Source organism: Aspergillus pseudodeflectus (assembly GCF_044049435.1).
Source record: "Aspergillus pseudodeflectus strain CBS 756.74 chromosome Unknown BJX68scaffold_25, whole genome shotgun sequence".
NCBI lineage: Eukaryota > Fungi > Ascomycota > Eurotiomycetes > Eurotiales > Aspergillaceae > Aspergillus > Aspergillus pseudodeflectus.
In genome coordinates, this window is record NW_027263801.1 from 32,537 (window position 1) to 56,542 (window position 24,006).

Below are 24,006 nucleotides of genomic sequence, written 5' to 3' on the forward strand. Positions count from 1 at the left end.
TATCCACATCCATATCCAAGAGATCAAGAGCAGGGAAAAGAACAAGCAGAACATCCGCAATGTCCCAACTCCCCCTCTTCAAATCCGCCCTCGCAACCCTCTACGGCCCCCTCGAGCCGTCTTTGATCCGCTCCCCAGACACCTGGACGCCACCAGCCCGCTCCGACGGCCACAAGGGTCGGTACCTGTGGACCGACGCATTCGGTGTCGTGAATCTGTTGACGCTGCACCGCGAGACATCGCGCTCCCCGGAATCCGCCGCGGCGAATCTCTACCTAACCCTCGCCGCCCGCCTCATAGCCACCGTCCACGAAACCCTCGGCCGAACACGGGACGGGTCATCCCGCCTGCCCGGTGCAAGCGACAATAATCCGCTGGGCGGCGGCCTTCGAATTGGCAAGATGGACGCCGACGGGCCCGACGGGGATGGACAGTACCACCATTACCTAACACTGTGGATGTTTGCGCTGAACCGGATGAGTCTTGCCTCTGGGGATAGGACGTATAATGACTCGGCGATTGCGCTTGCGAGGGCGATTCACGGGCCTTTTTTTGCGAGTCGTGGGTTGGAAGGAGGGAAGAAGCCGCGGATGGTGTGGAAGATGAACAGCAGCCTTGACGAGGTCCTTGTGGGGTCCGAGGGGAATTTAGATGCCGTTGACGGGTTTGTCATTTTCCGCCTGCTGCAGGCGACGAATGAGCGGTTTGATGGGGAAAGGGGTGCCGGTGTTCTCAAGGAGGAAATCGACGACTACCGCCGCGTGATGGAGCGGAAAGGACGACATTTCGTCTCCAGCGACCCGCTCGATCTCGGCATGACGCTTTGGACGATGCAGTGGGTTGCGAATGAGGATTGGGCCGAGGAGATTGTCGAGAGTTGCTTTGAGAGGGTTTGTATGTTTCCCTTCCAGATATCCCCCTTGTGCAAAGCAAGCTAATGTGTGGTTTCGGTTTGACTGTGATTAGACGACCTTCTCGAAACCTCCCAACACCTCTCCCGAAACCTGAAATACCGCCTCGCCTTCCGAGAATTCGGAACAGCCCTCGGTATAAAGTGCATGTCGTCGCAAGACCCCGAGAAGGAGCGGTCGGTCGACTTGCGCGCGTACGCGGACCGCATCCTCGAGAACTGGGCGAGTACCATGGAGATTTCGCTGGGGGATGAGAGGATGAATCATAATACGCCGGCTGGGATGAAGGCAATTACGAGGGTTATGTATGCGGCTGCGTTGGTCCCTGGTGGTGAGTTTACACTCCGGCTGTTTTGATGAATGCTTTGGAGGGGTATAACTGACTTTTGATATGATATAGCATTTCAACGGGGGTATCTCGGTCCGGAGCCTAGACTGTGAAAGTGACGTACCGGGAAGCTGCCAGGGTGAAAAGATTATGGGGATATTCGAAAGGGAAAATGTATTCTAACATAGTGTACATGCGCTCTATAATAGGTTATACGCCGGGAATGCCAACAATGTTTCTCCAGGGAATGACCCGTCGGGGGAGGATATAGATGGCGTAGACTGCCGCCAAGGAGATGAGCAGGCCGTTGGCCTGTCGATTGTTAGCTGCCTGACCACAGATCAAGGGGAAGGTATGGGAAAGGAAAGATCGGTACCTTTTCCAACCATGTATGGAACCAAATGGCTGTCATGAGGAGCATCCACCAGCTCAGTCCGATAACCACACCGACAAATCTCAATGTCCACTTCCTCGCCTCGCTCGATCCCGCGATCAGTGTTACCTCAGTCTCCTTCTTCTCATCACCATCCACGCCCCCATTCACCACCGTCTCATCCCGTCTCGCGGTCTCACCCTCCCCCTGCGCCAACAACCCCAGCACCTCAAACCCCAACGCCGCCGTAACAAGCACAAGCATAAACACATGGCCGGAGACATCATGGCCACCCCTCCACGCCCCACCGGCAGCCTTACACGCCGCAGCCGTCAAGTAAACACCCAACTTTTCCTCCCCCAGAGACCCCAAAACCCCTTTCTCCTCTATACTCCCACTCAACTCGCGCAGCACAGCCTCGCATTTGCCTCCCGTAAGCACAAAACTCCGATCGATGACCGGCGGTCCGAAGAACCACTGCGTCGTCGCGTACCAGACCGCCGTAGCGAGCGCGTAGCGCAGCGCGGCCTGTGCCTGGCGGCGACCGCGCGCGAGGTGTGGAGCGTAAGCGAGGATCAAGGCGGCGGACGCGAGGGTCATCCAGATCCAGCCGACTTTCACGAAATAGGTGTTGAAGATGTTGTTTTTGCGGGCAAAGTAGTTTGGGGCGGGCGTTGTTTGGGAGGCCGCGGAGCCGGGGGGTGGAGCGTGGGCGGTGGGCGAGAGGACGGAGAAGATGGAGCCCAGGGCGAGGGTTGCTGGGTAGATTAGGAGGGCTGCTGCTGGCGCGTGGAAGCGGGAGATTTTCGGTGGCCGTGAGGGTGAGGGAGCATGTTGTGATGGTGGTTGTGTCGTTGCTATGGAAGGGGGTGGCATTGTGAGGTCCGCGTCAATTCGGGTGGGTGTTGTAGATATTTTTATTCAGATACAATAATGAGAAGAATGTCGATCAAAGAGTAGATTGAGTAGATGAGTTGTGTGCAGCACGAAGCCGAGAGGAGATAAAGAGAGGAAAAGAAGAGGTGGTCTCGTCAGAAGAAGTCAGTCATTTCGGAGGCGGAGAATTTACTGCAGATCCGATGACGTCGGCCTCGGCTGCTCGGTGTCCCTGTCCTGTCACCATGACTCTACTTTCCACTATTTACCACTCTACTCCGACCACTAAATTTACACAACTTCCCGGTTCAAACGAAGCATATTCTGGCTCTGGTTCTGAGCCACTTCCATGTTTGGTACCTAAACAACCCACCTCGCCGTTGCAATCCGCGTCCTCTTCCCCCACAACCACTGCGGCACAAACAGCAGAGTAAACGCGCCCATGAGCCCACCAAAGACTCCAAACGGCACCGCGGGCCCCGCCGTTTCCACCCAGTGGCCTGCAAAGAAACTCCAGGCGAAGCTGATGATTGCGCGCATGCACGTGATGGCTACGAAGCAATCTGCTGCGAGCTCGCGGTAGGAGTCGATGACCTGTGCGGGTTAGAGGAGCCTCTTTAAGGGGAGCGGGGGGTGGGTGAGAAAGGGAGGGAGGCATACGTAGTTAAATCCAACAGACGGCGCCTGCATGAGTCCAAACGAAAGCATGCCGATTCCAAACTGCATGCCAATCCACATCTTCGGTCCCGCATTCTGCGCACAGAACCCAAACGTCCAGAGTCCCGCCGTCGCGAGAATCAGACCAGGCAGTGCAACGGGGAGACGCGCCTCGGGCTCAACATACTCACCCTTCTTTAGCGTCTTGTTCGTGACAATGACTCGGTCAGCGAAGAGCGCTGTCGCTGCAACTCCTAGAATCGAGCCGATGACACCACCGACCATGATCAGGCCCGCGTTGGAGCCCCAGCTGTACGGCGGGTATGCGACGATGGATGGGCCGACGGTGCTGAGTGTGACGATTCCGCCGACCAGGCCAGCGTACCAGAACATGACGAGCCAGACGCCGGGCAGGCGGAGGGTCAGCCAAGGGGCGACAAAGTTCTTTGCGAGGTTGCCGTGGTAGGTGTAGGGCTTTAGTGATCGTAGGAAGGTGTATTCGGGGTATTCGCGCTCCGGCGTTGTGATGATTTCCTCGATCTGGGAAGTTTCTGCGCCCTCTTTGAGTGCCTTTTCAGCAGCCAGGGTTGTAGGAGTGGGTTCCTCGCGTTTGTAGAGTGTCTCTGGGGCGAAGAGTGCGCAGCCGACGAAGAGGATCGCGGAGAGGATAACGTTGATCCAGTGCAGCCACGCCAGACCGTGATTGCCTGCAATGTAGCCGCCTGAGATACCTCCAGCGAGAGAGCCCAGGGCTAGAAGTACAGTATAGAATCCCTAAACGGTAAACAGTCAACACTCAACTCCTGACATCTGCAGCAGAAAGGCAAGCATACCATAGCCTTCCCCCGCTGATGCGTAAAGTAAATCTCCCCAATAACATTCGGCGCAACTATCCATCTCGTCAGCCAAGAACAAACCAAACCACAACCCTATGAACAAAACAGGACCAACAATCGAGCCAGTTGAATAAAAAGAAAGAAGACGAGAACATACTAGTATCAGCGGGCCCAACTCCAACCCCCATAAAGAAGCGCGCCGCAAGCAGACTCTCAAAGCTCGTCGCCTTGCCCGCCCATACGGACGAAAACACCAAGAGCAAGATATTGAACAGGTTCACGGGGCGGCGCCCGAATGTATTCGCCAGCGGCACCCACCAGATGTTTGCGGCGCCCATCATGAGGACGTTGACCTGCGTCACCAACCGCGATTAGCAAGAGAGGCACTTCCTATTTCTCCACAACCGAATCTCAAGAATCTCGAAGGGGTACGCGTACAGCAACAAGATGACTCAAATCCCCCATGGAAACGGGCGGATTAAACGCGAGGGGCGTTGCGTACAGCGGAAATGCACTGGCGATGGAAGACGAGGTGAAATTGCCGATGAACGCGTAGAACGACATGAGGACGAGGATGGTGGTCTTGCGCCATGTTGCCCAGTTTAGCGGATCGGCGGGGTCGGAGGAGGGTTGGGGGACGAGGATGAGTTCGCCTTCGTGCTTGGTGTTGCTGCCGTGGGCGACTTGTTGGGCGTGGACTGGGGGATGAGTTGTTAGGCGGGGAAGGATAGGGGGGGAGTGGGTGGCTTACTGGATAGGGAAACTGTCCCTGGGGGTACGGCGTCCTGGACCTGCTGGCGGGAGAGGGAGAAGGCGTGGCGAAAGCCGGACATGGTGGAGGCTGCTCAGTCGTCGAGTGGTGGCCGAGTGATGGGATCTTTCGAGGGGGGTGTGCCCTAATATAAGGCAGCTTGGAGGGCCATCCCCAGATCTCCACGCCTTCAATTCACAGGCTAGGTAAATTCTGGTCTGCCCAATGCCGTCTTCCCCAGACTAACCCCAGAAAGATCTCAGGATGACAGCTGGATCCTGGTGTATTCGTGGCGTTCGGCTCCACATCGGATGCGAGTCCACAGCCCGGTGTATAAAGGACTGGGCGTCGCGCGGCAAAAGTTGAGATAATGATTACCGGTCTCGCTTACAGTCTCGGCCAGATTTGGCCAGAGATCCAAGCGCGACAGCTGCTCGGATAGTCCGGGTCCTCAATCGGATAATCCGCTCGTAGTAATGAGAGCCGAGTGTGATTCGGGATGTGGACAGAATAGGCTTGGACTGTCCTCTGGCGAAACTCTGGTTAGTTGATCATGAGTACACAAGTACCTTATCATAACCACACCCTATCTGAGACCGAGGCTTTGATTACCAACCAATCCAAGTTTCGCGCCTCTGCACAAGGGCCAGAAGCTGTGGGGGTGGGGGTCAACAGTAGTTTGGTAAGTGTTCGGAATGAGGACATTTCCCAGTCATTTTGATTCATTGCTTCATCAATACTCTAATCGCGGATCGAGCCCGTGCGCAAACTATACAATCTAATCGCTTACTCGACCTTCGGCAACGTAGCCTTCAAGGAAAGCTTCCGAGAGGAGCTTCCAACAAGCACCCGCTTGGGGTGCGGTGTGATCACCCAGTCCTGCGCCGCCACATCCCAGTTGGACAAGTCGCGGCGGGTCAGAGTGGTTGTAAACACCTGCTCCTCTCCCGCTTGCAGGTTAAGCTTGTCGAATCCACGGAGTACCACTCTCGGCTCGTTGGGGCCCCCCAGCGAGACGTACAGCTGCGGAACTTCGCTACCCGCTACAGAGCCCGTGTTCTTGACGGTGGCCGACACGCGGAACAAACCGTCATAGAGGCCAGGGTTTCCTCCAGGGCCTCCACTAGCAGGAAGAACTTCTTGCGGCGTGCCATCGCGGGCACCCTCAGGAATATACTCAGAGTGGTCCCAGCCGTAGTGAGCGTCACCAGACGAAGCTGCCAGATCCGTCGAGTTGATCCAAGGATAGATAAACTCGGTGATCCTCTTGAGTCCCTCTGGGAACAGGTAAGATGCGGCCTCGCCAATGCTGCCGAATGTGGGGGCAGCCCGCGTCTGGCCCGAGGCGGGGACATAGTCAGGGGCGTCCAGCCGCTCAACGGAGAGGTTCGAGTACTTAAAAGTGGTGTAACTCAGGCCGTATCCAAACTCGTAGATCGGAGTTTGGTTGGTCTTGTCAAAGTGGCGGTAGTCGATGAAAACTCCTTCAGTGTGGTCGGTTTGGGGAGCCCCATTGCCGTTGTTGGCCTCGGTGAGCAGAGGAGCGCCATACGCCTCGCGGGTCTTGCCCCAGGTAAATGGAGTCTTTCCGCTCGGGTTGACACGGCCGTAGAGCACATCAGTAAGAGAATTGCCAGATTCCTGGCCAGGCAGACCGGCCCAGAGGATGGCGGTGACGTTGGGGTGGTCATAGAACTGGTCAACCAAAACGGGGCCGACGGAGTGAATGACAACAATAGTGTTGTTGCAGTTGCTTGCGGCGGCCTTGATTACGTTCTCTCCGTTCTTCCACAAAGTAATGTTGTTACGATCACCCTCGTTGCCATCCACGCTAATGTATCCTTCTCCGGCGCCAGAGTTGACGAAAACCAGAGACACCCTAGAGACTGTTAGAACCGGAGAGAGAAAGTCAGCCAAGTAAACTTACGTAGCTCGAGCAGCCGTCGACTCAACCTTGTCCAAGGCCCAGTTATCAGTCACCGCAAATACGTTGCCACGTCCATTAATCACTTCCTGCTGGATCGCCTGTTCAGGAGTGATCAGGTAAGGAAAGTTTGCCGTTCCACTACCCCAGCCCATTGCAAGCGTTCCCTGAGCACATCCACGGTCGTCGCACCCGTTTGCACCATAGGGGTTAGAGCCAGCATCCTCACCCAAGATAGCCACGTTGCGCTCCTTGCCGCTGAGAGGAAGCGATCCTGCATTCTTCAGCAGGACAACGCTGTTCGAGGCCACGCGACGGATGATAGAAGCATGGTCGCGCTGAACATCAACAAACTCATTGACTCTACCGTACTCTCCTTCGGAGACGGCAAAGTGGGCGAACCCGTACTCATCCCTGGTCCAGGAGCTGAAATTAGGAGGAGTTTGGAGACGGTCACGGCCAACCTTGTAGTAGGCAGCCATAATACGGACAGCCATGTCATCGACGCGCCACTGAGGGATGGTACCGTTGAGAACGCCAATCGTGAGGTTAGCACCAAAGTAGGAAGTGCCACTGTTGAAGGCGACGTCTCCCGGCATGGTCATGTCCATTCCAGCAAGAGCCGCGCCAACACCGCTGTGAGTCGCAGCCCAGTCACTCATGACAAAGCCCTGGTAACCGAGCTCGGACTTGAGGATCTTGTTCAAGAGGTAGCTGTTCTGGCAAGCGTAGCTGTTGTTGAGCTGTTGGTAGGAGCACATGACGGCACCTACGCCAGCGCGCACGGCATCGGCAAATGGCCAAAGGTACAATTCATGCAGGGTCTTGTCGTCGACGTTCTCACTCAGGGTGTCAGTAATGTTGTAACCATAGCCAATGGCCTCGGCCACTTGTCGGAAATGCTCTTGTTCGTTGACAAGATAGTGCTTGGCGGTGGCAATGACGCCAGCGTCTTGAATACCCTTGATGGATTCGGCAAAGAGCACACCGGAGAGCACAGGGTCGGGAGAGAACCCTTCCCAGTTACGGCCGCCATCGGGGTGTCTACCGAGCGGACCAGCAGCCGGACCGAGTATCACATCAACACCTTTGTCGCTGAACTCCTGGCCCATTGCCTGACCACGGAGATATGCGAGATCTCTATCCCATGTTGCCGCGACATTGACGCCAGCAGGGAAGGCGGAGTTGTAGTCGGCTAGAATAGTTAGTGGTGGCTTGGTGAAATTAGAGGAAATATGGACATACAGAAACGAATACCGAGCGGGCTGTCTTGCAAACACAACGATCCGAGCCCGAGTCTGCCCAGGTCAGTACGGTTCACAGCAGAGATAAGGATAGACTTACCTCGGGACACTCCCTGTCTGACCGACGCAACGCTCAAGCGACCATCTGCAATTTTTAGCGCAAGCAAGTCTCAAATGGAGAGAGAACATACCCTGTCCCACTTGTGAGGTTAACCTTTTCATCCAGAGTCATTTGCGACACGATCTGGACAGCGCGGTTGTAAGCCTCAGCCCACTCACCCTGTCCAGTGGCCCAGGGAGAAGGGTAGTACGGAGGCGAGGAAGCCAGGTCATCCTGGTCACCGTCAGAGCTGCACGGGTACAGAGAGACACAGACGGAAATACCTGAGCACTGGCTACAGAAGCAGCCGTGAGAACAGCAGCCTCCACCCAGCTAAGCTTCATATTGTCGGAAGTTTGAGCTTGAACAGACTCAGAACTACCCAGGGAATATTGTGCGAGAGGTGAAGTGGGTTGGACCTGGACGGAAGGAAAGAGCGAAGAAGCAAAGGAGGCGAGGAGATTATAAACCTGGATTCCCGGCCATGGCACCATGCTTCCTTTGGACGACGGCAAGCACTATTGCCGGTGGAGCAGGATGATGTATTACTGTGCAGCTGGCTGACTCTGGGCTCGACCAGCTGGGGAAATGTTCAGTGGAGGTTCGGGACGGCGTCGGTGATCGGCAGCAGCAATGTCCAACCATCCGCCGCGCTTCCGCACTAGGGGGTTATCCCTGAGAGCCGTTGCACAGAGGGATGTCGGGAAGGGAAGGTGCTTGTTGGTCGTAATCTTCCGTGATTCTACGCCTTGCCGAGCAGCTCTTCAATTGCTGTTGATATAACCAAGGATGATGAGGAGAGTTGAGAGTTGACAAGCATCAAAGGAGCAGAAAGGTGAGTGACTACAGAGTCTTGGCGTGGCCGCCCCGCACAAACATTATTGGGGAAGCTTGGGGCCTCCCACGGATCGTCCAGGCCCGGCTCCAGGGGCAGACACTCAAAAAGACTGCGGTAAATTCTGCCTGTTTGTGAAAGAGTCATCATGTTGCATTAGTGAATCCTTCGCATAGTCTCTCGAGGCTTCGATCCTGGATAATCCACCAAGTTGCCTTCGCATTGACCCTGTGTTGAGTGGGTTCTGCACCGTGAGTGTCCGGGGCAACTCCGGACTCCAGTCTTTAGCCTGAGCTCTCCAGTCTGGATCCTGACCTTCTCCCGCTCATCCTATCATGACGATGTTACTGTAGCACTTCTCCCCGCATCAAGGTCTCTTCCTTTGTCCCTGCGAAGTGCGAATAACATCAGCCAAGTCTAGCTGCTCGACGGTCGACCATCACAATATCCCCGAATCGTCACGTATGTGCGCCTTACATCCGCCACGGCAAGGGTCGCGACTCGCGAGTCATAATTCCAGGAGGCTAATTGACATTTCCTGATTCCAGGTCCTTCGCGACGACGCCTTGAGGCCCGGGTTAAATACCTGCAGAGCCCCACAGCGCGTCTTAATCTACTGAGGCACGTCCCTCCAATGGCTCCGCGAAGAATGCTCCATCTTTGACACCTCCTCGCACTCACACTTCAAAAAGATTCTCCGATGATTTACCGAGACCATCGTCCGCTAACTATGCAGCTTCCTAATCGAGGGACCTTTCCGTCAGCCGATGGTCTTTATTCATTGAACTAGTGAAGTCCTAGTTAACTGCTCAAGTGATGTCATTCCCCTGATAGTCGGACATGATCCGTCTTCAGACTGTGTCGGGAGCCGAACAGCTGCGACTTCGGGCCCGACCTTCGTGGATTGATCCCGAGTATAACTCTCCGACACCGGCCCAGTATTACATTTCAAAGCTCAAGCCAGCTGACTTCTACTGCAATGCTGCAAGCAAAGCGAAGAGAAACCCACGTCCCAATGCCAAGAGCAGATCACGTGGATCTCAATGGTGAAAGAGCGGCAAAGTGAGGATGTCACTCGTACCCTGTAATTGGTTCAATTGACCAAGACTTTAATCCCATCGTTTCTGGTACAGATGAAGTAGAAAACTGCGTAGAAAGCGTTTTGCTTGTTGCCATTACTCGTCAAAATCCTCCTGTTCATTCAGCTGAGCAATCCGTCGCATTCTTTGCGTTCATCAAGCATCGATATGGAATTGAGCCACGAAAAACACACAGTAGATCCAGAGGCTGCCTGTGCAGTGCAATGTCCGGACAGCAATGAGAATGGTCCTGTTTCAGCATTCCAACAACTAGGGATCCTTGACCGTTTCCTGGCCCTCTGGATCTTTCTCGCAATGGCCATCGGAATCATTTTGGGAAACTTTGTGCCGAACACTAGCAAGGCGCTAGAGAAGGGTAAATTCGTCGAGGTTTCGGTGCCCATTGGTAAGCCATGCTAGCTCCTACGCGCATATCGCACGCTGTCTGACTGAAGTAGCTGTCGGCTTGCTGGTGATGATGTACCCAATCCTCTGCAAGGTCCGCTACGAAACTCTGCACCGCTCGTTTCGCGAGAAGGGCCTCTGGACCCAAGTTGCTTTCAGCGTCGTCGTCAATTGGATCATTGCACCGTTTTTCATGGTATGCGCAGTTCCAAGTCCGTTGGGTTTAGAATAACTCGTGGTATAGCTTGCCTTGGCATGGGCATTTCTGCCTGATGAACGAGGTCTCAGAGAAGGCTTGATCCTAGTCGGTATCGCTCGGTGCATTGCAATGGTATGTATTTCCGGACATAGTGATAACCCAAGCTAACCTGAGCAGGTACTTGTCTGGACCGGACTAGCAGGAGGCGACGGAGACTACTGCGCCATTCTCGTCGCCATAAACTCGATCCTGCAGATGGTCTTGTTCGCACCGCTAGCCATCTTCTTCATCGGCGTCATCGGCGGCACAGACGAGGGAGTGACGATCGAATATTCCTTGGCGGCGAAAAGCGTTGGTGTCTTTCTCGGCATCCCCTTGGGAGCGGCCATGGTCACACGGTTCTCCCTGCGATTCCTGATAAACGAGGAGTGGTACGACCGACATTTCCTCAAGTGGATCAGTCCCTGGTCGTTGATCGGACTCCTCTTCACAATCTTGGTGCTCTTCGCCTCGCAAGGGAGACAGGTCGTGCATCAGATCGTTTCGGTTGTTCGGGTTGCCGCGCCATTGATCGTGTACTTTTCCGTCATCTTCCTGGCGACCCTCGCGGTAACACGCCGCTTCGGCTTTGGCTATAAGCTCTCTTGCACGCAGAGCTTCACGGCTGCGAGTAACAACTTTGAGCTTGCGATCGCAGTGGCAATAGCGGCGTTTGGGGTGGACAGTGACCAGGCTTTGGCTGCAACGGTTGGTCCGCTTATTGAAGTCCCGGTGCTGCTGGGGTTGGTGTATGTCGTGAAATGGTTTGCGAAAAGACAAAAATGGGCGGCGTGATGACGAGTTTGGGTCTTCAACTTGTGGTAGAAGTATGATGGATACCGCTGCACACATGGAAGGCACGTTGAATCGATAGCGGTTGCTCCTTCCTGTCCGTGCCTTCTTGGTTTGCAACAATTACCTCTCGTAAGGAAGGTGCGAAGGACCCGGTGCCTGGTCGGCCCTTCCTATTACTTTCACCGCACCTTCCTCGGATGAAATCCAACCCTATATGGAAGGCGCGATGGATCGCCCGGTAGCGGTCGCTCCTTCCTGTTTGGAAGCCCTCTGCGCCTTCCTGTAACTAGCAGTAATAATACCTCTCGCAAGGCAGGTGCGATGGACTCGGGGCCTAGTCGCCCCTTCCTATTCGGGACAACCCTCGATCGCGACTACCTCGGCTGGATTCAACCCTACAGGGAAGGTGCGGCATCCGGAGATATGACTCCTATTGTCCGCTTATTTCATCCAGAACTTGAAATAGAATCTGATTCTGCACTCTGCACCCTTCTTCAGCGAGGCCACGAAAGAATCCTTCGCGTAGCTTCTCTCGAATTTCAGAGATGTCCACCCCGCGCGTGTTGTACTGCTCGACCAACTGCTCGGCAATCCCGCAGAATGTCGTGTTTAGAACGCGCTCGCTAATGGGCAGGGACTCCAATCCTTCCTCGGGCGAGCAGCCACAGAATGACTCTATCTCGGGGGCAGGGGTCTTCTCGGCTTTTCCAGGTCGTACTTCTGTCGCGATATTTGTAGTTGTCTCAATGGTTGTGTTTTTATCCTCCGGGATGTCCGAGGTACACGACTCGCTAGTAAGCTTCTGAGCACATGAAGACGCTGTCTTCATATTTGACCGCTGAAGAGCCGGGATTGCAACCTTTTGCGCCATCACCGGGTTGTCCATCCTCTGGAGATACGCGTTCAGCGCGTCCGACGGAACACCCGAGGCAGAGAGGAGATCCCTTAACTTTTTGTTTTCAGCCTCCAGCTTCTGGACGGCGAGTCTGTTCTCCACATCTCTGCGATCAAGCTCTTTTTGCAGGCCAAGCACTTTCTGCTCGAGATCGTGAAGATGATCTTGACGTCTCGCTCTGCTTTTGCGCTGGTTCTCTCTCACACGGGCGAGTTTCTCGAGTCGCTAATCCAGTCAGATGTGACTTAGAGCGTTTTCAAGTCTATGCGCACCTTTTTCTCCACCGCAGAGTCCATCTTGCCTGTGATGATCAGCTAGCAGCTGTTATGCCGGGTTTCAAGTCCGGTCAAAAACAACGCAAAAAGAAAACTTGGGGAAAATTGGAGGTCACGTGATTGTGCGCTGAGGTGCCTCGCTTGGCGGGGTCTCCTATTCATCGGAAAATCGTCCAAGTCTACTATACGGAAAGATGAGAAAATATAATTGACCAAGAAATCCGATTGGAATCATATAACCATCGTCTGCCCGCGGGGGCGATTGTCAGGGTGGCCAGCAACGTCACACTCTGGGCTTGCCGCGGATTCCTCGCTCGTACCATTTCCCCTCAGTTGCACCCCCTGAACTTGCGAGTCTTCTCACTTTGCTTTGTCCTCCTTCTACAGTAGCTCGAGTTATCGCAGGATATATCCATCACAGTCCACAATATAGGTCAGATCGCGACTTTCGCCTCTCCACATCTATATATCGCGATCATGGTCTCCACTCGCCATCACCCGCAGGAATTCCCGCCCGCACCAAACTCGAGGTCTGTGACCCCCTCCAGATCAACTGACAGCACTCCTTCATCCACAAACTGGGTACACACCCCAACAGCCGCCGTCAGCCTATGGCTCCTCATCTCCTGTCCGCTCGTCCTCTGGGACGCCGGCTACGTGCTTCTCCGTCCGCACTCGATGCCGGGAGGAAAGTGGCACTCGCCCATCTGGACCCCGTACGCGCTCTACGGGACCGTTGACTACATCTACGGATGGCCGGCGTATAATGCGCACAATGGGTTCACGGCCGCTCAGACGTACCTCAATCTTGCGGAGACGGCTGCATACCTGTACTACCTCTGGATTGTTTACAAGTACGGGACTCCGGCGACGGGCGCCAGTCGCGGGAGCAAGTCGCAAAGGTTATGGAGTGCTTTTACCGGGGAGAGGGTCGTTGGTGGTCGGACGGGGGCGATTGCGCTGCTTGTTGCTTTCAGTGCGTCCGTTATGACTCTGTCAAAGACCATTCTTTACTGTAAGCACACTTCACTTCCATATACTCTGATTTGAGGCTAACGAAATCTAGGGGTGCAAGAGTATTGCAATGGTTTTGAGAACATCGGGCACAATGATATGTGGACCCTTATCATCCTATGGATCATTCCCAAGTACGTGATTACCCACGGCCTTTATTGTTCAGATGCTAATGCCTGTCCAGCGGAGCATGGCTCGTCTTTCCGTCGTGGAATCTGCATGTCCTAGGAGAAGAGATAGTGGCGTCGTTGGCGGGCGGTGGTCCTCGTGAGCCAGACCGGCCAAAGGCTCAGTGAGACGCTTCAGACTGAGGCTGCTTGAAGAAATCCAGCCAGCCAGGCGAGAGCGATGTCTAGCACTCGGTATCCTTGAAAAGACCTTCTCCTTGCCCATCAGCCAGCATCGACGCTATCTATTTCCTATTTCCCAGTGTATATTTGCCCAGCATGTACAAAACAACCATTCCGCATGCATCTCCTGCAAGCGGCCGGAATTGAGTTTCTCATTATATTCTCTGCAAAGTTTTATCGCTCTGATCTATGCATGACGGGATATCTGATCGATCTGAGATCGATCGTATATGCGGCCGGTATGACATCACCACCTTACTATACTATACCTACATCAATGACCAGCCGGGTCTTATTATTCAGATCAGATTTGAGATTATTGTAGATCGAACAATAGCCAACTAGAGTCGATTACAATGGCCACCCAGCAAAAGAAACGAGTTGCAGTCATCGGGGCCGGCGCGGCTGGTATGGTACGTATACCTACGTTTATCCCCACACATCCCCATAGATATTACCTCAGTGGGCGATTCTAAAATTCTAACTAAATCCCCAGTCCTGCGCCACAGCCCTAGCCAAGCACACGGACAAATTCACCGTAACTCTAATCGACAGCGTCGGCCAAACCGGCGGCCAAGCAACTTCCCTAGACCTAGATCCAAAGCAACACGGCGCATCGTGGCTAAACGACGGTGTACAAGGTGGATCGGGCATCTTCAAGCATACATTCCGCTTCTTCAGCCGATACGGGTTCTCCCCGCACGAAGTGAAGCTCCAAGTCTCCTTTGGAAAGGGCCCCGATGCGTTTTTCACCAATGTCTTCCCCAGTCCCCTCGTCGATAGCTTCGCGGCTGAGATTCGGAAGTTGGGACGGGTCTTGAAGGTTATTAAGTACTTTCTCCCTGTGTTGGGAATCGTTCCCGTAAAGGTTATCTTGAAGCTCTTCCGGTTCAGCACGGAGTTTGGGAATCGTATGCTCTTGCCATTGCTGGCATTATTCCTAGGAACGGGCAACCAGACTCCGAATATCTCCGCTGCGCTGCTGGAGCGGCTCATGGATGATCCGCAGATGGGGCTTTGGACGTATGACCCTGATGGACTTTTAACGAATCTGCCGACAATGTATACGTTCCCCCGGCTGAGCGAATTCTACCATGCGTGGTCGACGGATCTCGAGCAGGGGAAGGAGGTGAGACTTCTCCTAAGCACGACGGTCGATATTGTATCTCGGAAATCCGGCCCCGGTGGCGTCGTGCTGATACTGCATACGCCCGAGGGCGAGCGGACAGAGTCCTTCGACGAGCTTGTCCTCGCTACACCCGCCGACGAGAGCCTGAAGCTGCTGGGTCGACACGCGACGTGGCGCGAGCGATACGTTCTGGGCGGCGTCAAGTTCTACGACGACGTCACAATCACACACAGCGACGCCGCGTACTTCAACAGCATCTTCGAGACCCGATTCCGCGACGAGCTCTGCTCCGACCGGATCACGAGCGCAAGCACAAAGCGTCAGGACCAGCTTTCCTTCGCAACGACATCCCCGCCCGTCTGCGAGACAAACGGGTGGCGCGGGTTTGCGCCCATGTACTTTACGCACTCGTACGAGTCCGAGCAGGATAAGATCGAGATGGGCTTTGACTGCTCGAACTACCAGCACCAGTTCCGCGAGGCGGTTGGGGAAGGGAATGCGCCGCTGGCGCCGGAGAGGCATGTTTATCAGACGACTTTCCTGGATAAGGAGCGGTCGGATCTGTGGACGAAGGATGCGATTGACGAAAACAAGGTTATTGGGGAGAAGTGGTGGCATCAGTTTGGACACCGGTGGCAGCATTATCTGCGGGTTGTCCCTGGGATGATGTTTGTTAATGGGAAGAATAGCACGGCTTTTGCCGGGGCTTGGACTCTTGTGGTGAGTTTCACTCTTTTTAGATATTTCTATGGGATTCTTGAGCGAGGTAGGATGCTAATGGCGTATAGAATATGCATGAGATCGCGTGTATCTCTGGTATTGCAGCGGCGTACCGGCTTGGTGCGACTTATGAAGAGTTTGATGACTTTGCGACGGGGCTGTTTTCAAAATATCTTCTTCTCTCGCATGGGGTGCGGTATAAACCGCAGGATAAGAAGCGCATTTGATTGCATCAGGTAGATGCTACTCGAAAACTACTACTAGATTGTCCATCAATACCATCATCCCCGCACAATCTCACACTGATGGCCCCGCGGCGCAATCAAAAAATAATTCTCCGGTTTCATCGTCTCACAGCTCACGCTCGGCGCCAGTCTCACCCCCTTACACTGCCGGAAGAACTCCGCCGCTGCCAGACGCAGTTCCATGTATGCCAGATGTATACCCAGGCACGTTCGAGCGCCGGCACCAAATGGTGAGAATGCGGCCTGTGCTTGGCTTGATACTCCTTCTCCTTCCTTTCCGGGTAGCCAGCGTGACGCATCAAAGGTTTCGGGGTCCGGGAAGATGTTCTCGTCGCGGTGGATGGTGTAGCTCTGCGTGCTGACGGTCATTCCCTCGGGGATGTAGTAGCCCAAGAACGTTGCGCCGCCTTCGGGGACGGATCTGGGAAGGGAGCCGGGGGCAGCGCCGTAGAGACGGAGTGTTTCCTTGATTGCGGCGTTGAGAAGTGGGAGTTGTTCCAGCGTTGCGTCGTCGTAGTCGTCTGCAAGAGCCTGCACTTCATCTTCTATCTCTTTTTGTAGACGAGGGTCGCGAAGAACAGCATAGACGAGATATGTCAGAGTGACAGCCGTCGTGTCCGAGCCTGCAACGATAAGGTTCCCTGCTTCTACAATGACGTCGAGGTCAGAGAGCGCCACACTGCCCTTCTCAGACTCGTGTATCATTCCCGAGAAGATGTTTCGCGTGGAGTCGCTAGCTGCGCGGCTGTTGGTCACTGCACGACGACCGTACTCTGACAGGTAGTCGCTTGCACGGAACATTGCCTTGACACTGGGGATGGGGAGGTGTCGGCCAATGAATCCGACAAGGGGGAGTTCGGCGTTGATACCGGAGCCCTTCATGGTTGATTCGAGGACGTGGATGTACTCGTTTTTCTGGAGTCAGTCAGTAATATGTTAATGAGTAGTAAAGAGTCGTACCATCCCAACACTCAACATATCAAAGCTCTCCCCAAACATCAAATGCCCACTAACGTCCGTCGCAAGAAACGTCCACCACTTGAGCACATCACACCTCCCCGTCCCACCGTTCATCTCCATCTCCATCTTCATCTTCTCAACAGCAAGCTTCACCTTCTCCCTAACAGCCCCCTCCCACTGACTCCTCAACTCACTCTTCGAAAACGCCCGGGCAAACAACCTCCTTCTCGCAGCATGCATCTTCGGATCCCGCATATCAAACACCCCAGGCCGACTGCCCATAGTGAACGTACTGTACCATTCGCTCTTGAGGAACGGGGACCCAGCGCGATGGATCTCTTTGAATTCTGCAGGAGATGAGATGGAGACTTCGTCGGGGCTGATGCGGACGATTGGGCCGTGGGCTTTGTGCAGGGCGTCGATGAAGTAGATTCGGTTGCCGGTTGTTATAGAGATTTTGAGGGGGAGGCGAGTAAAGTTTGTGTAGAAGGGACCAGGGACGGCGCGGAGCGGGGAGGTTAGGAATTTATAGAGGCACTGTTTGTGTTGGATTGTGTTAGGAAAGTAGGTGTTCGAGTGTTGGGGAAAGGGAAGTACCTGGATGATCCAGAGGGCGAGCGCAATGCTCGTGTATATCCAGACTCGCTCCATGGTGAGTATGGAGGGATTTAATGGAGGACAGTCTGAGCTCCTGAAAAGAAACATTTATACTTGGTCTTCCCCGCATGGGATCTGATAGTTGGGGAAGTGGCTGACCCGACCTGTCCACATTTCCGCTCCACGAAATACTCCCTTTCCCCCACAAATTTCTAAGGGAAAGGAAATTCTGAGTTGCACGGCAGATGGTTCCAGGGTGTGTCTATAGCGTGTATTTCCATATATCATTGTCTATTCGACCCTCGCCCCAAGCAATGCCCTACGCCTTTCTCTCAACGTCCCCTTGCTTGCTAACTTGAAAAAAAAAAAAAAAAAAAAAAACTGCTCGAAAGTGTTCACAGTAAAAAAATGGGTTATATTCGCTTATAGGGTTCTATGTGAAGGCTTTTTCTTTCTGCAACCGTGGGTGCTGTTGGCATATAGATCTGGCTATATTGTCCATCTATAGCCATCTATGCGCTATCATTCCCAACAATGACCATTATAGATATCTAGAATCCTTTAGATGTTTTATGTACATATTCCAGCACACTCAAAGCCCATGTCACTGAATAAAGATGATAGATCGCTCTTTTCCGGGGCGCCAAGCGGAGATGTCCGATAAGCTCAAAAGGCAGAGAACATCTCCACCGATCGATAAGAGCTTCTTCCTCTTCACCCCTCCAACCATCCAAGGCCCAACAGCTGAGGCATCAGATGAATATCAATTCTAGCAATAACCATGACGCAAATACAGCTATTCCGTCGCAGCTGCTCCGCAAGATTGACCGGCGATTAATTCCCCTGCTGTTCACAACATACATGCTGAGCTTCATGGACAAGACCATCCTGTCCAGTGCTGCCGTCTTTGGCTTGATCGACGATACTGTATGTCTTCCATTCTAGCATTGGCAGGGTCACTGACCTCCCTAGCATCTACATGGACAACAATACAGCTGGGTCTCGAGTATGTTTTACATTGGATACCTCGTCTGGGAATTGGTATGCGCTCTGTCCATCTTCAAAGCTCTCGCTCACAAATCAGCCCACCAGTCTTCTCATCCCCCGGCTGCCGGTCGCCAAATATCTGGCTGTGAACACTCTCTTCTGGGGCGTGGTTGTGGCGTTGACATCTGCTTGCTTCAACTATAGCGGACTGCTGGTTGTCCGCTTTTTTCTCGGAGTCGCAGAGGCGACCATAACACCGGCCTTCATGTTCATCACTTCGACATGGTACACGCGTGACGAGATTCCCGTTCGCACTGCTATCTGGTTTGCGGGAAACTCGATCGGTGGTCTTCTAGCCAGCATCTTGGCCTATGGCATCGGCCATGTCGAGCATCCTCTCCGGCCGTGGATGTGGATGTTCATCATCCTGGGTCTCACCACCTTTGTATGGGCATTTGCGCTTCTCGCGTTCCTTCCCAGTAGTATCTCGACTGCTTCGTTCTTAACGGAAGAGGAAAAGGAATTAATCAGCCACCGGGTCATCACTGCCGGAACAGGCCGCACAGAGGGAACAAGCTGGAACCGCGACCAAGCTGTCGAGTGTTTCCGCGACCCAAAAACATGGCATCTCCTTGCAATCGCCTTTCTGACACAGATCCCCAACGGAGGCATTCAGAACTTTGCCAACCTTGTCATCGAGTCCTTCGGGTTTACAGCTCTGCAGTCGACGCTGGTCAATATCCCGTTTAGCATCATCGGCGGCGCAACAGTCACCTACACAGGCTGGCTCGCAGGCAAGTTTCGGAAAGTCAACTGCATCCTTATTGCGCTTATCCTCGCCTTTGCCGGCACCGGAAGTGCATTGATTCACGCGCGCATCTACCATATCTCGCAAGCTACCCAGCTTCTCGGTTTCTTTCTCCTCGCTGTAGGGCCCGGTGCGCTGCCTCTGACCATGTCCCTAGCCCAGTCAAACTACAAGGGTGTCACCAAGAAAATGACCATGACAGGGTCAATGTTCGTCGCATACTGCGTGGGAAATATCGCAGGTCCTCATCTGTTTCGGGCGAGTGAAGCACCAGCTTATGAGACTTCTTTCCGGATAATTCTGATCTGCTACGCCCTCGCAGCAACGCTGGCCCTCTCTCTGCATGTATACCTCCGTGTCGAGAACAAACGTCGCGATCGTCAAGAAGGAAGGATCCTAAGGGATGTAGCTGCGCAATCCGGTCTAACAGGAAGCACTGAAGTCTCCCCACTCATAAGACGGACCACTGAACTGACAAAAAGGGATGAAGATCTGACCGACTGGGGTACATTTGGGTTCCGCTACCGATGTTAGATAGACCCGCTACAGTCACTTGCAGTGAAAAGCATGAACCTTATAACAACCGAAGTAAGAGCCGCACTCCGGGCGATTCCGGTAGAACCAGGACAGTACCCAGGGTACCCTATACACCTCCGTATTGTAGACAACAGTGAGACACACAGCACCATCAAGTAATCCCCAGGGTTTCCCCATGGTCTTCCGCAGAGCTCACTTCTGGTTCACCCGAATTTTCGCCTGAGCAGCTCATTTGGTTCGTCCAATGGTGGTCACAGTTATTATACCGCATGACATCGCTTGTCGAAAGAGAGCTCTACCTGCACAGGACACCCTGTCCGACAGTTGAATTTCTAGCTGCTCGCTGTCCATTTTGATGACTCTGATCTGTGTGTTGAGACTGTGACGAGGCGGTTATTAATGCTTCCCCAGGCAGCGACCAGCAGCGCCAAGACTGGCCCGGACCCTCGAGGCTTTTCCCCGTCCTCGTCTTCTCCGCCTCCAGACAATAATTATCGCCCTCTCAACAACCTCGCACGAGACGCCCAGTCCCCGTCGTCCCTCTGGGCCCCCTCCCCCTTTTCTGCTCCTCCCTTCTTCTTCCCCGTGAACAATGATCCGAGCCCCGTCGCTGGGGTACCCGCGCCCATCATGATCCCTCCCGAATCCGATGACTCTCCGATGGCCCTCTCCTCGCTTCCACTGACCGGGCACCACCAGCACCACCAAGACGACAGCGCTCCCCCAGACGAGTTCGACTCCCACAGCCCCGCTAGCTCGCGCGAGCCTGGGAGCGCCCTAACAGCCAACGAATTGACCACCCTCCACGATGGCCTACAAGAAACAACACCCGGCGGCACCGCCGGAGGAGGAGCCGTCGACGACAATGGCGACCCCTCGCAAAACCCCGATATGCAAGGCGACAACAAGCCCGCCTGGAGCGAGATGAAGACAAAAGCCGGCAAGGAGCGGAAGCGGCTCCCGCTGGCGTGCATTGCCTGCCGGCGGAAAAAGATTCGGTGCTCGGGCGAGAAGCCCGCGTGCAAGCATTGCTCGCGGTCGCGGATCCCCTGCGTGTACAAGGTGACGACGCGCAAGGCAGCCCCGCGGACGGACTACATGGCTATGTTGGATAAGCGGCTGAAGCGGATGGAGGACCGGGTTATCAAAACGATACCCAAGGACGAGGCGAGGGATATGGCGTCCATTGGGCGGTCGAATGTGCGGCCGCCGCCGCCGGGCCAGGCGGCGAAGAGCCAGGGTCAGAACCAGAGTCAGGCCCAAGCGGCGACGACGAAGAGTCAGAAGAAGAGGACCGCTGATGAGGCGTTCGAGGCTGAGATGGAGGAGTGGGCGCGTGGTGCGGGTAGGAGCAATGCGCCGCAGGATACGTTTCCGATGCGTCGTGAGGGCAAGTCGAATGATGGGCCGAGTTTGATGACTGAGGGGGTGGAGTTTCTCCCTTCGTTGGAGATTCAGGAGCATCTGTCGGAGGTCTTCTTTGATTGCGTTTATGGGCAGTCGTATTTGTTGCTTCACAAGCCGAGCTTCATGCGCAGGCTCAAGGCACGGACGGTACCTCCTGTGCTTATCCTTGCTGTCTGCGCTGTCTCCGCGAGATTCTCGACGCATCCGCAGATCAACTCCGAGCCCCCGTTTCTGCGCGGAGAGAATTGGGCCAGCCCCGCTGCGAATATCGCGCTGAAGCGACATGACGAGCCGAATATCACGATTTTAACAGTGTTCCTACTACTCGGGCTTCACGAATTCGGTACATGCCATGGCGGACGGAGTTGGTCGTTTGGTGGCCAGGCCATGCGCATGGCGTATGCGCTCCAGCTGCACCGAGAGCTCGATTACGATCCCCTCCTCACCCAAACGAATGGCGGCAGTACACAACTTAGTTTCACAGACCGAGAAATACGGCGGCGCACAATGTGGGCGTGCTTTTTGATGGACCGGTATAACTCATCAGGGAGTCAGCGTCCGCCAATCGGTAACGAGAAATTCCTCCAGATACAGCTTCCGATCAAGGAGACGCATTTTCAGATGGAGATTCCGGGGCCTACAGAAGACTTGGAGGGTAATGTGTTGAACCCCGTTCCAGAGGACGTCGGGCAGCTATCCAATGCGAGATCGAATATGGGCGTGCTCGCCTATATTATTCGCGCCGTCGTTATTTGGGGTCGGATTGTGGACTATCTCAACCTCGGCGGAAAGCGGCGAGATAGTCATCCACTGTGGTCGCCAGAGTCGGGATACTCGCGCCTCAGAAAGCAGATTGAGGATTTCTCTGCCTCGCTTCCGAGCCATCTACATTTCACATACGAGAATCTACAAGTCCACGCCGCAGACCGAGTCGCTAATCAGTTCCTCTTCCTCCACATTATCATCCATCAGAACACACTATTCCTCAACCAGTTCGCCATTCCTCTCTCACCCGGCGGGCGCCCGCCCCGCGACATGCCCCGGACGTTCCTCAGCAATGCCGGAAGAGCCGCCGTAGAAGCGGCGCATCACATCTCGACCCTCATCAACCACGCCGCGCCATATCCCCTCACAGTACCGTTTGCTGGGTACTGCGCATACTCGGCCAGCACCGTGCACATTTGGGGCATCTTTTCCAAGAACGCGCAGCTGGAAGCTCGTTCAAAGGAGAACCTCCGACACACATATCGATACCTCAACAAAATGAAGAAATACTGGGGAATGTTCCACTACATGGTCGAGAGCGCCAAAGACCGCTACCGCCAGTTCGCCGACGCAGCAATCAAGGGCACAGTAACCACGCAAAACGGGCCTGTCACACCCATGTTCCAGTATGGCGACTGGTTCGACAAGTACCCGCACGGCGTCTCACGGCAACACTGGGAAGACCCCGAGCATCACGCGCGAAAGAACGACGACGAGGCCGTAATGAGCCAGAAGCCCGATCTCCAAAGCGTCGAGGACTTCTTCGCCAGCCTCTCCCCAACACCACAACCCGCTCTCCCACGCCGCCGGCACTCCCGCGCAGGCAGCAGGATCGAGAGCATCGCAGGCCTCGACCAAAACACAAGCACACCCACCTCGCAACAACAAATCGTTGACGTCAACATGGAAACCTCCCCCGGTATCCTCGGAACCTCAGGAACAGGATTCCCCCAACCAACCATGTTCCCCCACAACCGCAACGCCCAGGCCGCCACCGGACAACACCCCAACTTCACCCCGGGCCCCTTCGACTTCACAATCCCCGTCACCGACCAACTCCCGCAACTCGACCGGCAATTCGTCTACGATTCCTTCGCAGGATTCAAGCCCTCACCCACCTCCTACGTCCCCGGCGACCCGCACCAAAACCCCTTCACATCTCTAAACGGCGGGCAGGACGTCGGCGCCGCAGGCGCCCCACCTGGCGCAGCCGCCGCCGCAGCAGCAGCAGCAACGCAAGACACATGCGGGATTTTCGGGGGTCAACTAGACCCCAACGCGCCCTCGGGCACAGGCGAATTCTACCAGCCAAGCGCGTGGTTTCTTCCATTCAACCTCGACCCGATCGGCGCCGGCGCCGGCATGGATGCGACGGCGCAGCAGCCGGATGCGGGCGCCGAAATGGCTGCCTTTGGGCCTATGGCGGGGTATGATCTAGGGATTGGGGGATTGCCGAGGAAGGATAATTAAGTGGGTGCCATGTTGATTTGGTGGTTGATTGATTGATTGATTCCTTCGGTCGTGATATGATATGAAAGGTCTATGTACTATTCAATGAAGCTGTGTTCTATACTCTTTTTTTTTTACCTTTTTGGTTCTTGAGCTATCTGTTTGCCAGGGTGGGTCATGGTATGTTCTGGGTTTTGGCGGATACCATGGGAGGTCGCATTCTGCTTGTATCTTGCTTGGCTGGTTGGATATAGCGTTGCGGATGGGATGGGTTCCTTTGCTTGTCGTCGTACTGGTGAACCTACCTATCGTGATATAGCCGCGTGAGAGTTGCTATTTGAAATTCATTCTTACCAAGTGTGTAACTCATCCATATTCTATCGCAGATGATGATGGTTTCGATGGAAATATATATATTCTTCGCAGCATGCGCAGCAGACCCAACTAAATTCCAGAGATGCAGCTGGAATATTCTCACATGTATCCGTAGGAGAAGGATTCCCGGCAAAAAAAAAA

At 54.5% G+C, this 24,006-nt stretch overlaps 11 protein-coding genes across 11 annotated transcripts; 6 read left to right on the top strand and 5 right to left on the bottom strand.

Moving 5' to 3' along the window:
* Positions 1–59: 59 nt before the first annotated feature.
* On the top strand, positions 60–1,268 carry BJX68DRAFT_267472 (uncharacterized protein; the record flags this gene model as incomplete). Its single annotated transcript, XM_071045828.1, has 2 exons — positions 60–894; positions 967–1,268. 2 exons carry the CDS (start codon positions 60–62, stop codon positions 1,266–1,268), a joined length of 1,137 nt encoding a protein of 378 aa, XP_070898290.1.
* Positions 1,269–1,295: 27 nt separating this feature from the next.
* BJX68DRAFT_238297 (putative inositol phospholipid biosynthesis protein Scs3) lies at positions 1,296–2,640 on the bottom strand. Its single transcript, XM_071040328.1, has 2 exons — positions 1,616–2,640; positions 1,296–1,551 (listed from the first exon to the last, which is right to left on the bottom strand). Exons 1-2 carry the CDS (start codon positions 2,486–2,488, stop codon positions 1,450–1,452), a joined length of 975 nt encoding a protein of 324 aa, XP_070898291.1. The 5' UTR covers positions 2,489–2,640; the 3' UTR covers positions 1,296–1,449.
* Positions 2,641–2,848: 208 nt separating this feature from the next.
* On the bottom strand, positions 2,849–4,814 carry BJX68DRAFT_276236 (major facilitator superfamily domain-containing protein; the record flags this gene model as incomplete). The annotated part of the gene is made up of 6 exons (XM_071048045.1): positions 2,849–3,082; positions 3,149–3,919; positions 3,979–4,034; positions 4,139–4,334; positions 4,420–4,679; positions 4,733–4,814. The coding sequence occupies 6 exons, from the start codon at positions 4,812–4,814 to the stop codon at positions 2,849–2,851; spliced, it is 1,599 nt and encodes a 532-aa protein (XP_070898292.1).
* A 704-nt stretch (positions 4,815–5,518) lies between these two features.
* BJX68DRAFT_267475 (beta-glucosidase) lies at positions 5,519–8,344 on the bottom strand (the record flags this gene model as incomplete). The annotated part of the gene is made up of 6 exons (XM_071045829.1): positions 5,519–6,611; positions 6,660–7,851; positions 7,902–7,954; positions 8,001–8,045; positions 8,092–8,234; positions 8,285–8,344. The coding sequence occupies 6 exons, from the start codon at positions 8,342–8,344 to the stop codon at positions 5,519–5,521; spliced, it is 2,586 nt and encodes an 861-aa protein (XP_070898293.1).
* A 1,738-nt stretch (positions 8,345–10,082) lies between these two features.
* BJX68DRAFT_255706 (arsenic resistance protein) lies at positions 10,083–11,352 on the top strand (the record flags this gene model as incomplete). The annotated part of the gene is made up of 4 exons (XM_071043091.1): positions 10,083–10,320; positions 10,373–10,515; positions 10,564–10,650; positions 10,696–11,352. 4 exons carry the CDS (start codon positions 10,083–10,085, stop codon positions 11,350–11,352), a joined length of 1,125 nt encoding a protein of 374 aa, XP_070898294.1.
* Positions 11,353–11,568: 216 nt separating this feature from the next.
* BJX68DRAFT_99532 (bZIP transcription factor) lies at positions 11,569–12,771 on the bottom strand. The gene is made up of 2 exons (XM_071050160.1): positions 12,520–12,771; positions 11,569–12,472 (listed from the first exon to the last, which is right to left on the bottom strand). The coding sequence occupies exons 1-2, from the start codon at positions 12,541–12,543 to the stop codon at positions 11,783–11,785; spliced, it is 714 nt and encodes a 237-aa protein (XP_070898295.1). The 5' UTR covers positions 12,544–12,771; the 3' UTR covers positions 11,569–11,782.
* A 50-nt stretch (positions 12,772–12,821) lies between these two features.
* Positions 12,822–14,005, top strand: BJX68DRAFT_99547 (uncharacterized protein). Its single transcript, XM_071050161.1, has 3 exons — positions 12,822–13,537; positions 13,589–13,670; positions 13,721–14,005. Exons 1-3 carry the CDS (start codon positions 13,000–13,002, stop codon positions 13,830–13,832), a joined length of 732 nt encoding a protein of 243 aa, XP_070898296.1. The 5' UTR covers positions 12,822–12,999; the 3' UTR covers positions 13,833–14,005.
* A 124-nt stretch (positions 14,006–14,129) lies between these two features.
* Positions 14,130–16,202, top strand: BJX68DRAFT_238306 (putative flavin-containing amine oxidasedehydrogenase). Its single transcript, XM_071040329.1, has 3 exons — positions 14,130–14,299; positions 14,383–15,735; positions 15,804–16,202. Exons 1-3 carry the CDS (start codon positions 14,243–14,245, stop codon positions 15,960–15,962), a joined length of 1,569 nt encoding a protein of 522 aa, XP_070898297.1. The 5' UTR covers positions 14,130–14,242; the 3' UTR covers positions 15,963–16,202.
* BJX68DRAFT_276237 (cytochrome P450) lies at positions 16,017–17,591 on the bottom strand (the record flags this gene model as incomplete). The annotated part of the gene is made up of 3 exons (XM_071048046.1): positions 16,017–16,895; positions 16,941–17,477; positions 17,538–17,591. The coding sequence occupies 3 exons, from the start codon at positions 17,589–17,591 to the stop codon at positions 16,017–16,019; spliced, it is 1,470 nt and encodes a 489-aa protein (XP_070898298.1).
* A 702-nt stretch (positions 17,592–18,293) lies between these two features.
* BJX68DRAFT_267481 (major facilitator superfamily domain-containing protein) lies at positions 18,294–19,866 on the top strand (the record flags this gene model as incomplete). Its single annotated transcript, XM_071045830.1, has 3 exons — positions 18,294–18,464; positions 18,510–18,578; positions 18,622–19,866. 3 exons carry the CDS (start codon positions 18,294–18,296, stop codon positions 19,864–19,866), a joined length of 1,485 nt encoding a protein of 494 aa, XP_070898299.1.
* Positions 19,867–20,244: 378 nt separating this feature from the next.
* BJX68DRAFT_238309 (putative C6 transcription factor) lies at positions 20,245–23,893 on the top strand. Its single transcript, XM_071040330.1, has one exon. The coding sequence runs from the start codon at positions 20,269–20,271 to the stop codon at positions 23,509–23,511; it is 3,243 nt and encodes a 1,080-aa protein (XP_070898300.1). The 5' UTR covers positions 20,245–20,268; the 3' UTR covers positions 23,512–23,893.
* The last annotated feature ends 113 nt before the right edge of the window (positions 23,894–24,006 follow it).

Coding starts and splice junctions, on each gene's coding strand:
- BJX68DRAFT_99547 (XM_071050161.1), top strand. CDS start 13,000: ATGGTCTCCACTCGCCATCACCCGCAGGAATTCCCGCCCGCACCAAAC. Junction 13,538..13,588: donor GTCAAAGACCATTCTTTACT/GTAAGCACACTT, acceptor AACGAAATCTAG/GGGTGCAAGAGTATTGCAAT. Junction 13,671..13,720: donor ATCCTATGGATCATTCCCAA/GTACGTGATTAC, acceptor ATGCCTGTCCAG/CGGAGCATGGCTCGTCTTTC.
- BJX68DRAFT_238309 (XM_071040330.1), top strand. CDS start 20,269: ATGCTTCCCCAGGCAGCGACCAGCAGCGCCAAGACTGGCCCGGACCCT.
- BJX68DRAFT_238306 (XM_071040329.1), top strand. CDS start 14,243: ATGGCCACCCAGCAAAAGAAACGAGTTGCAGTCATCGGGGCCGGCGCG. Junction 14,300..14,382: donor GGGCCGGCGCGGCTGGTATG/GTACGTATACCT, acceptor CTAAATCCCCAG/TCCTGCGCCACAGCCCTAGC. Junction 15,736..15,803: donor CCGGGGCTTGGACTCTTGTG/GTGAGTTTCACT, acceptor AATGGCGTATAG/AATATGCATGAGATCGCGTG.
- BJX68DRAFT_238297 (XM_071040328.1), bottom strand. CDS start 2,488: ATGCCACCCCCTTCCATAGCAACGACACAACCACCATCACAACATGCT. Junction 1,552..1,615: donor TCCATACATGGTTGGAAAAG/GTACCGATCTTT, acceptor AACAATCGACAG/GCCAACGGCCTGCTCATCTC.
- BJX68DRAFT_99532 (XM_071050160.1), bottom strand. CDS start 12,543: ATGGACTCTGCGGTGGAGAAAAAG. Junction 12,473..12,519: donor ACTCTGCGGTGGAGAAAAAG/GTGCGCATAGAC, acceptor TGACTGGATTAG/CGACTCGAGAAACTCGCCCG.